Source organism: Aulonocara stuartgranti (assembly GCF_965226115.1).
Source record: "Aulonocara stuartgranti genome assembly, chromosome: 15".
NCBI lineage: Eukaryota > Metazoa > Chordata > Actinopteri > Cichliformes > Cichlidae > Aulonocara > Aulonocara stuartgranti.
Window position 1 is genome coordinate 35480186 of NC_138951.1, and position 11340 is coordinate 35491525.

General features: G+C 41.1%; 1 protein-coding gene across 1 annotated transcript; it reads left to right on the forward strand.

Annotated features, from left to right (window-relative positions):
- Positions 1 to 6376: 6376 nt before the first annotated feature.
- gamt (guanidinoacetate N-methyltransferase) lies at positions 6377 to 10735 on the forward strand. The gene is made up of 6 exons (XM_082505013.1): positions 6377 to 8010; positions 9267 to 9412; positions 9517 to 9580; positions 9704 to 9771; positions 10004 to 10114; positions 10580 to 10735. The coding sequence occupies exons 1-6, from the start codon at positions 7833 to 7835 to the stop codon at positions 10718 to 10720; spliced, it is 708 nt and encodes a 235-aa protein (XP_082361139.1). The 5' UTR covers positions 6377 to 7832; the 3' UTR covers positions 10721 to 10735.
- Positions 10736 to 11340: the final 605 nt, after the last annotated feature.

Consider the following 11340-nt stretch of genomic DNA (forward strand, 5'->3'; position numbering starts at 1 on the left):
CTCTCACAGACCTGTAACGTCTTCTGTAAGAAGCTTTTCTGTCCCCCACTCGTTACCTGTATGAATGGCACCTGTTTGAACTCATCATCTGTATAAAAGACACCTGTCCACAGCCTCAAACAGTCAGACTCCAAACTCCGCCATGGCCAAGACCAAAGAGCTTTCGAAGGACACCAGGAAAAGTATTGTAGACCTGCACCAGACTGGGAAGAGTGAATCTACAATAGGCAAGCAGCTTGGTGTGAAAAAATCAACTGTGGGAGCAATCATCAGAAAATGGAAGACATACAAGACCACTGATAATCTCCCACGATCTGGGGCTCCACGCAAGATCTCATCCCGTGGGGTCAAAATGATCATGAGAACGGTGAGCAAAGATCCCAGAACCACACGGGGGGACCTGGTGAATGACCTGCAGAGAGCTGGGACCAAAGTAACAAAGGTCACCATCAGTAACACACTACAACGGCAGGGAATCAAATCCCGCAGTGCCAGACGTGTTCCGCTGCTGAAGCCAGTGCATGTCCAGGCCCGTCTGAAGTTTGCCAGAGAGCACATGGATGATACAGCAGAGGATTGGGAGAATGTCATGTGGTCAGATGGAACCAAAGTAGAACTTTTTGGTATAAACTCAACTCGTCGTGTTTGGAGGAAGAAGAATACTGAGTTGCATCCCAAGAACACCATACCTACTGTGAAGCATGGGGGTGGAAACATCATGCTATGGGGCTGTTTTTCTGCCAAGGGGACAGGACGACTGATCCGTGTTAAGGACAGAATGAATGGGGCCATGTATCGTGAGATTTTGAGCCAAAACCTCCTTCCATCAGTGAGAACTTTGAAGATGAAACGAGGCTGGGTCTTCCAACATGACAATGATCCAAAACACACCGCCCGGGCAACAAAGGAGTGGCTCCGTAAGAAGCATTTGAAAGTCCTGGAGTGGCCTAGCCAGTCTCCAGACCTCGACCCCATAGAAAATCTGTGGCGGGAGTTGAAAGTCCGTGTTGCTCGGCGACAGCCCCAAAACATCACTGCTCTCGAGAAGATCTGCATGGAGGAATGGGCCAAAATACCAGCTACTGTGTGTGCAAACCTGGTAAAGACCTATAGTAAACGTTTGACCTCTGTTATTGCCAACAAAGGTTATGTTACAAAGTATTGAGTTGTATTTTTGTTATTGACCAAATCCTTATTTTCCACCCTGATTTACGAATAAATTCTTTACAAATCCTACCATGTGGATTCATGGATTTTTTTTTCACATTCTGTCTCTCACAGTTGAAGTGTACCTCTGGTGCAAATTACTGACCTCTGTCATCATTTTAGGTGGGGGAACTTGCACAATCGGTGGCTGACTAAATACTTTTTTGCCCCACTGTACATACAGTGCTTTAGTTTTTAAAAACTGTAAGCTCAGCCTCCAGCAATGTTACAGCAAAGAAGAGGCCCAAAATCAACTTTCCTCCTTGCAGACAACAAATTTTATGCAAATTCAGACCTTACTTCAATATTTGTGCCTGATAACCAGATGGTGACGTGACAACGGCTCTTTAAATAAAACCACACACAAGTGACAGCAGTGACAGTTTAAACATGGAATGCAAATCCAAGTGTCAGGGGTGATGTGTGATTACATAACACTTTACATGCACAATGCCCATTAATTTTTTTTTTTTAATGATTGAAGTCTTCTGTGTTCTGAACAGAGTGTGCTTATGCTGCCAATAGTACTCTGGCAAATTAGACTTATTCTACCCTCAGTAATGTATTATGTGCTCCTGTGTGTGGTTGTAAATAAACTAACTCTCTGTATTTATATCCTCGTTGTATGTAGACATGGTGATATTATTCAGTGCTGTAATAACACCATTTTCCCACTACAATCATTAACCACCAATCAGACAAATCAGGTTTTTGTTGAACGTATTATTTTGAACCTCATTAATTTTCTGGGCATCATTACAGAAAAATATGCTTTATGAGAACGCCAGACTGTATATCGTATAACTCCCCATCGCACATTTATTCTAACACTCTCTGAAGGATCAACAAAATCTGCATCCAAGTCATATCGGATTAAATGGAAAAACTGTCAGGAGAGAAAAAACTCGAGCTCTTTCACTATAAAACATAAAAGTACTTCATGTACATCTCATAATTTATACACATGCTGCCTCCTTTACTCTCATTGAAGGCATTAAATTGTGTAACTTGTAACATTCAATAATTGAAGAACTAATTAACAATGAAAATAGAGACACAGAGGTGTGCAGATACCCCCATGTGGTTGTGTTCCCTGAACTTTCCTAAAAATTCTTGTGGGAACTGTGAATGTCAGAGAAATTCACCTTCTCACTCAGTCCTTGGAAGATCCTCTCTCTCTCTCTCTCTCTTTCCTTTTTGGAGGACAAAGTGAGGTTACAAATCAGCATGTCAAGATTTATAACACACTCTCCGCTGGGACTGAAGCCAATTTTTCTTTCAAATTGCTTTGCATGTGGGGGGGAAACAGCTGATCATGTTTCTCAGAAGAAATTGGCTCGCTTGAAATGGGTACTGTTATGTTAACAGGGAGTTATAAAAGACCAGGAGCAGGAGATGGTGATATGCAGAAAGCATACTCACTCTGTACTCACTAATTATTAGTCGTCAGTAATCTCAGAGTGACTTGAACAATGTTCAGCTACATTCTGCACGTGCATTTATGAATAGTTTGTGTTTTTTCTCATTTGAAGAGGATCTTAAATGGGGAAAATGATGATAATACAACACATCATGTCATCATCACGAGTTTTGTTAGACAAATTAAAAGTCTATTTGTACACAAAGCAGTGCCAATAAAATGCAAAGTCAGTGGTCTCTTGTGTAACTGCAGCCCTTATCTTTCAATCCTAAAAGGTCCAATATTTCCTGGTCTGTAGTGTGGCTACATTTTTGTTAATACTGATCTGTAGTAGTAGCTATAACCAGCTTTGCAGCACTGCAGTCTTTGTGGAAAGGCTGTCATGAAAGTCAGTCTTGCATCATTCATTTCTGACAGTTGCCATAATACCGTAAAGCCCTGCACTGCTGTTGCCTCTTTCTCACAATAAAAAACAAGACAAAACAAAGCAAAAGATTCACAGTCATTCCTGCTGTGTGCTGCAAAAGCAAGAAGGGGTAAATGCTTTTGTTGGTTACCACTGGCTGTGAAGTTGTGCCTCTAACCTGCTTTTGACTGCTGCCACTGGGACACTGGTTGACCATGAGTTATTACAGCGTTGCTATGGAGATATTATTTATGAGATACTATCATGATAGATGTAAGCATATATATATATATATATATATATATATATATATATATATATATATATATATATATATATGTTCATTTATTTATTTATTTTTTGTCCTGTCGCCTTCCCCTCACCTCCAACTGGTCCTGATCCTGCCCAGGGAGGGGCAGGATCAGGACCAGTCGGGGGCCAAAACCAGGCCCCTCCCTGGGCCTGGTTTTGGTGCAGGTTTCTTCCTGTTAAAAGGGAGATTCTCCTTCCCTCTGTTTCCAAGTATTTTGCTCACAGGAGGTCACCTGATTGTTTGGGTTCTCTCTGTGATATTGTAGAGTCTTTAACTTACAGAGCATCTCCCTATTTCGACAGGAACAAAGCACAAACTGCTTGACAGAGTAGAAAAACTTCAACGGCACGCTGTAGTGACATTGGAAAACATGGCGAGAGAAAACAGGTGAGTTTATAAGAAACGCTCAGTGCATCATGCAAAGTCCCCCAGCACACCAAGCCTATAGCAGTATAATACAAAGCTTGTAGGATTTTGTTAATTAATGTATTTATTCATTTTTGCATTTATTAAAATAAGGCACATTCTGATCAGTCCTGCTGCCAATAGTCAAATACCTGTCAGTAACTGTCACTGCCACTAGAGAGGCGGTTTCCACAGTTTGTTACAGCTGGAAAAGTATTAAAATGCACATAATCATTTTAAATAATATTATCTTGTAGTTAATTTCTACTTTTTGCTTTCATATGTTTGGTTGGAAAAACTGTAATTTATCTCCATGTCGATTTTAAATTTATAGCACAATTTTTAAAGCAACAATAGATTTAATAGAAAAGTTTAAAACGTAAGTTTAATCTTATAAGTAAGACCTATAAGATTAGATTTCATAAGATTTCTGTTTTTATTAATGAATAATAAAGGATGTAAGACAGAAACGTGTTAATAAACGTTTGTTACACAAAGAGCAACACCAGCCTGATTCTTGAGATGCTTTTTAAACTTTCAGCTGTGATTTAATCTGACCTAGCATCAGAGCTACCTTCCCCTTTAGGTTCTATTTTAAAACGCTGGACCAGTTAGAAATTTCTCATCTGAAGATATGAACGTGTTTGTATTGACTGTGAAAATATGACGTTTTAAAACAACCTTAACTGACATCCGCTCTTCACTGCAATTCAGTACCTACACCACCCAACCAGAGTGGGACATTTTGGAGGTAAATCTCCTGAAAAGTTCTCTGGTGGGTCCATGACATGACTGCATTTTAGTGCTGCAGAATAAGAGTAATGTTGTATTGTTTCACATATCAAAGGCTGAACAAATCAAGTGCCTCGTGTGAGAAAGAGAGGTAGGTGGATGAAAACATGCTGTGGTGATGACTCTCACCGAGGAGCCAGCCCCTCTCTGCCTCACCTAATGGGAGTGAAGTGGATGATGAGCAACCTGGGCAGAGGGGCCTGACCAAAAGAAGACCATCTGCCTGTAGTGACGCTGGCTAACACAGGGTTTATAAGCTTGAAGTTAAATGGAAGTCCTTGGTGGGAAACAAATGAATGAAGATCCTGAAGTTATTCCCATTGTGCTAATCAGGAGTTTTATGATAAATCCATTGCTATTACAGCTGCAACCTATCTTCAGTTGATTGCTCTGCTCTTCACACTCCCCAAAAACATCTTTGTTTGACCAAAGGTGCAAAATCCAAAGATTAAGACTCACTCAGATGGAAAACACTCACATTACAGGAACTGCATGAAGCTGCTGAATTGCCACATTTATCAATAAAATTGTTATTACTGTTATTATTGTTGTTACTGTAATACTCCTTCACAGCATGATGTGTCACTGTTAGTTAGCTCAATAACACCATCGTACTCCTATAATATAATTTACAATGTATATAACACATACATAACGTATATGGAGTTGTGTTTTGGACACAATATTCTGTCAGTCATAACATCAAAGCTCCAGTGGAATGGTAAATGGTCTGTATTTGTATAGCGCTTTACTAGTCCCTAAGGACCCCAAAGCGCTTTACACATTCAGTCATCCACCCATTCACACACACATTCACACACTGGTGATGGCAAGCTACACAGCCACCCTGGGGTGCACTGACCCTACTTGGACAGTCTTGGTCGTTGTGTCCTTGGGCAAGACACTTCACCCGTTGCCTACTGGTGGTGGTGGTCAGAGGGCCTGGTGGCACCAGTGTCCGGCAGCCTCGCCTCTGTCAGTGCACCTCAGGGTGGTGCACTGACTGGTGGTGTTATGGTTGGCGTAATAAGCAAATGCTTCAGCCAATACCTTTTGATTAGCCTTGTCTCATGCTTTCTTGCTTTGTGGTAGATCTTTGTTCTGTTTTCACTGAGATATTTGAATGCTAATCAATAAAAATCAAATCAATCAAATGTATAACGGTCAAGGCGAACTCCCAACTCTTGAGCCATGATCGCCCCACAACGGCAACATGTGAGTACTATTTGAAAAAGAGCTCCTGCAGTGTTTGAGTTTGTGAGCAGAGCTGGCAAAACATCTGGGGAAGTGTATTTACTTGATCATTTGAAGGATGCGAAACAAATATTAAGCTCACATTTATAATAGTACACTGTTTGCAATGCAGGAGTAAAGGCCTAACTACTTCTTAGAGTAGTGGCTTTTAATCTGCTTATCCCTTTGACTGAACTGTTCCAATGTTGTGCAACAGGAGCCAATGTGCAGCATTTGTGATTAAGAGCAAATGGCAATGGTTAACTTCAGCATGTCCATTTAGAGAGCAGAGCAAAACAAACACCTCTCACTCTGCTGATAATTCTAGATCCAAGGGATCCCACAGGTTTACCGCTGCTTTTGGAAATTAGATTTAATGTTAAGTGTGTGCTGCTGAATAACAATATCACAATATCTGCCTGGCTGAGTGTGGTGGAAAAGCGCTGCATCAAAACCTTGTTTTATGACATTTATTATTTCTGTTTCCTTTGCTCAAATGGTGCGTGTCAATGCTGCTGTCAATTTTATTGTAAACAAAAAAACCCCAATCGTACTGTAATTTCTGGTAACTTACATTACTATAAAATTTATAGTAACCTGTTTAGAGTAGGGATTGCACTTTCATGTATTAGTCATTATTTACATGTACAGAAAAAAAAACTGTGACTACAAACTAAATAACCCCCAGATTATGGGGGAAGGTTTCGAGATTGTATTTCTACAAGTGCTTTTCCCCTCAGCATGGACTGTTAACTTGCATTCAAACAAAGCCTGTTCAACCCCAAACACTACTCAGTACTACTTGAATTACAAACTGAAACCAAAAAGCTTCCAGTATGTGTAAATAAATCTGTATATTCAAACTGAGACATGCTGAGGTTTCAGAAAAGGAAATCCGGTTCTAGGGGTTAGTTTAACTACACATTTAGATAGACATGTTAATATGAGAAAACAAAGATGAGTTTCAGTAGTACGTCTCAGTTTTTCTACAATGCTGCTGTAGTAAATAAAAAATAAATCCATCAGCATGGCTCTTTGAACTTAAATTCTAAGAAATTCATGTGTCAAATTACAGAAAAACTTCTGCTAGCTTATTGTCTAGACCAGGATGTCCAACTCAAGGCCTCAAAGGCCGGTGTCCTGCAGGTTTTTGATGTATCCTTGATCCAACAGAGCTGATTTAAATGGCCAAATAACCTCCTCAACATGTCTTGGCGTTCTACAGAGGCCTGGTAATAAACTAACCATTTGATTCAGGTGTGTTGACCCAGGGTGACATCTAAAACCTGCAGGACACCGGCCCTCGAGTTGGACACCCTTGGTCCTGACTGTAATTGTAAAACAGAAGGGTTTTCTTAATTTGAAGATAAAGTGCTATTTTTTCCATTTTGGATCCACTGTGAAAAACATGCATTTCTAAAATGATAAAGAAAAACAAAAAATATCTCTATCATTTGTTTATCTACGACTTAATTACTTTGGTGTGGTATGGATACCCTGGTGCAGGTGTCCCCAACTGCAGGCCTCGAGGGCAAGTGTCCTGCAGTTTTTAGATGCGTCCTTGATCCAACACAGCTGATTCAAATGGCTAAATTACCTCCTCAACATGTCTTGCAGTTCTCCAGAGGCCTGGTAATGATTCAGGTGTAGACCCAGGGTGAGATCTAAAACCTGCAGGACACCGGCCCTGGAGGCCTGGAGTTGGACACCCCTACCTTGGTGGATCTTGATCAGCAGAAAAAGCTGTAAACGTTATAAGAAAAAAAAGAAGTCCAAAATATATGTCCTCATTTGCAGTTTCCAAAGCCGGTGGCCAAAGGGAGTCCCTGTTGGACCGATTCTGGCCCCCAGGCCTTAGGTTTATTTCCCAGTGAGTGAAACATCTTGTTGTCAGAGGATCTTGGGAGCTCTTGTGTGTGCGCACTCCAAACTCTCAAACTCCCGTCGAGTCAGCACTTTAACCCAGATATAAACCGCGACCTCCCGCCTTCCCCTCCTTCTGTGTGGAGACCCGGCCTGTCAAACCGTTCACCAGAGCCGAACTGCATCAAAACAAAATGACCACCTCTGCTCAGCCCATATTCTCAAAGGGAGAGGACTGCAAGGCCACCTGGCACGACGCTAGCGCGGGCTACAATGAAGCCGACACGCACCTGGAGATCATGGGAAAGCCTGTAATGGAGCGCTGGGAGACGCCGTATATGCACTCCCTGGCCACTGTTGCTGCCTCAAAAGGTAAAAGCGGTTACTTGTATGAAGTGGCTTGTCCTTTGTCGGACACTGTACTCTGCGTCATGCGGTTTGTCCGATAATGGAGTCAGAAGGCACACACGTACTATTTGTACACACTTAGATGCCATCCAAAGGATACTATATGAAAACAAACTGTGGTCAGATGAATGAAAAATCATGACATCACGTGGGAGAAAACCAAACAGGGGGAAATGTATGTTGATATTATTTTTCAACTATACATACATGTTACTTAGTTTGAATGGAGTTTTCACACATATTAGAGCTTTTCTCTTCATTTACGGTTACTGATCTTGTGAGCACATGTGGCAGTGTGGTCAGTACTGGTGAGTACTACAACAGCTGTTACTTCACTCCAGGGACAGAGCCAAGAAATCAGTCTGGGGGGGGGGGGTCATCCGCTTTTAGCTATATGTGAAAATAGACTGATCCACATGACCTCACAGACAACATGTGCACACAGCAGTCTGCAGAATTTTGCAAAATTGCACAACTTTCTCACACTTGAAAGTGTTATTATTTGTTTAGGTGATTCAAATTGTTCTTCTAATGAATGCATGCTTTAATCAGTGTGACTTCCATTGCACATTGCACAGCGTTGTTAGACTGGGGTTGTTTTACATTTACACTGTAACTTTACCACTTGTTTTACAAAATGACTTTACCTGTACGTGGAACAGTAGCGCTTCTTATGTTTTCACCTGTCAATACAAGTAAAAATCTTATTTTGCACAGCCCAGATACTTTTCATTCACTTTCACTAAGTTTTATTAATATTTTTTTAGATATTTTTACCTCATCTGCACACATTGTTCTGGGACTACACAAAAACGAATACATTGAAAAGTGTGAAAATAACACTCAGCTCCTCTGATAGATCTTCAAAAATACAAAAAAAAATCTCCTATGAAAGGGTCAGGCAATAACTAAAAGGCTTCAGCCCACATCTATTTATATTCCACTCTGAAAGGAAATTAAACCCTTTGGCCTTTCTGTTCAGCCACAAGTCTGAGTGTTATCATGAAAATCAACTTCAGTACTAGAATTATCACAGACGTGTCCTGTAAAGATACCACATGTAAGAAAAACGGTAATATGATAATGGCTTCCCCCTAACCTAGCTTAGCTGGAAAAGACATTTTGACAGCACATCTGTGCAGTTATGCAGAAATACTTTGACAGCCAAGTTGCTGAATCTTTAGCAACATCTTTTGTTTCTGTTTTGAATGTTTTGGTAGGCGGTCGGGTGCTGGAGATTGGTTTCGGCATGGCCATCGCTGCCACCAAACTCGAGTCTTTCCCCATTGAGGAGCACTGGATCATCGAGTGCAACGATGGAGTCTTTGGCCGCCTGGAGAACTGGGCAAAGGCTCAGCCACACAAGGTCAGTAGGTCTGATGAATCGATAGGACACTAAGACATCAGCTGATCTACCTGCATGCAGGACTAGCTGTTCCTGGCCTTACATGCTGATTAATGTTGCTGCAGGTCGTCCCTCTGAAGGGCCTCTGGGAAAATGTTGTCCCCACTCTGCCAGATAACCACTTTGATGGTGAGACAGATGAAGCTTAAGCTGTTTTCATATTTAAGAGTTATATTTTGTTTTTGTTAAAGGATAAAAATGCATTAAAAAGTGTGATTGACCTGCTGCTAACACACTGTCCTCCTCTCTCAGGTATCCTGTATGACACATACCCTCTGTCAGAGGAGACGTGGCACACTCACCAGTTTGATTTCATCAAGGTAGGTAGTTGAACCTACCTGTGTGTACTTGTAAATACTTACAGTAAGTTACACACAAGGAATAAAGTAAAGAAAGTAGAACAATTTGAATGACCTATGTTTGAAGAGATCAGTTCATCTGTAGTGTGGAGAGGCCTTTGGTCATATAGCCTTGTATGCTTACACACAAGGAAGGGCTGAGGGTTTTTTTTTTTTTTTTTTTTTTTTGTGTGTGTGTGTGTGTCTTCTATAGGGTCATGCTCACAGGCTGCTGAAACCCGGTGGTGTCCTCACCTACTGCAACCTGACCTCCTGGGGCGAGCTGCTCAAGACTAAATACGACAACATTGAGAAAATGTTTGAGGTTGGTGCAGTTGCTAATAGACATACTGACATTTAATGAGATATAATTGCGTTGCCTATCAGTTTCTAATGCATTATATGCTTAAAACGAGCAGTGCAGAACCGGGAACGTTGTTGCTGTCAAAGTATCTGCAAGCGCTATGTTGCAAAAGGAGGACGAGCACATAAAAAAACAGATGCGTGTAATTTCAACACGATTTACAAATGATAAATTATTGATTCATAAAATGTGATTTTAATTTTAAATGCACATCAGCTGAAGATTGAACCGGTTGGTCCACTCATAAACACGTCTCAGGCCTGTGAGTCTAGGACTCGATTAATTCGTCAGTGTAGCACAGCACCTGGATTGGTTGAGGCAATCTCTGGAAGGTTAATGATAAACAGGAGCGTTCTTTAGAGGCCGATAACGCCGTGAGACGCCTCACGCTGACCGTCTCTCTCCCCTCCCGTTAATGATTTCCAGGAGACCCAGGTGCCTCATCTGGTCGAAGCAGGCTTCAAGAAGGAGAAGATTAGCACCACCACCATGGACATTGAACCACCCAGTGAATGCAAATACTATTCCTTCCGCAAGATGATCACTCCCACTGTTGTAAAAGAATAAAGTATAAAGACACCAGTGTAGCTTTTTTTTTTTTTTTTTTTTCTCTAACGTGCCTTTTCCTCTGACCTCTGCCATATATATATATATATATATATATTCAATAAACTCCATCCAACTCCACTCCTTTACACATCCTTGTAATTACTTTGTCATGAGTTTGTCTCCCTGGTTGGTTTTAATATAACATTTCAAACGACTTCTGGAGCACAGCGTCGTTTTTAGCTCCAGTTTTGGGGGTCTGCACAATCACCTAGCTACAAATATATTTCCGTAACAAACGTGAGACAACGGCAGAGTTACATTTACACCCCACTGAGACTCACCTGTTTCAGGTCTTTAATCACACAGCATCTCACACCATGCGTAGCCCAGTTTCAGACCAGCGAATATATCACTGCATGTTCAAAGACATGCTTTGTAATGAGTTTCACAAAAGTGTCCACCATGAAAAGTCTGTAAACTTATATTTATGTGAAATCTGTCTTTATAATGCCAAATCGGTGCAAAAGTTTCCAGTAGTATTTCAGAAGTTATACTGTATGTATGCACTCATTGGCCACTTTGTTAGGAACACCTGGTCACTTGCTCGTTAAATGCTGATATCTAATCACTACTGACAT

Bases quoted from the DNA above. Each gene is read 5' to 3' on its own strand.
- gamt (XM_082505013.1), top strand. From the start codon at position 7,833: ATGACCACCTCTGCTCAGCCCATATTCTCAAAGGGAGAGGACTGCAAG. The intron at 8,011-9,266 runs GTAAAAGCGGTT...ATGTTTTGGTAG, and splicing joins CACTGTTGCTGCCTCAAAAG to GCGGTCGGGTGCTGGAGATT. The intron at 10,115-10,579 runs GTTGGTGCAGTT...AATGATTTCCAG, and splicing joins ACATTGAGAAAATGTTTGAG to GAGACCCAGGTGCCTCATCT.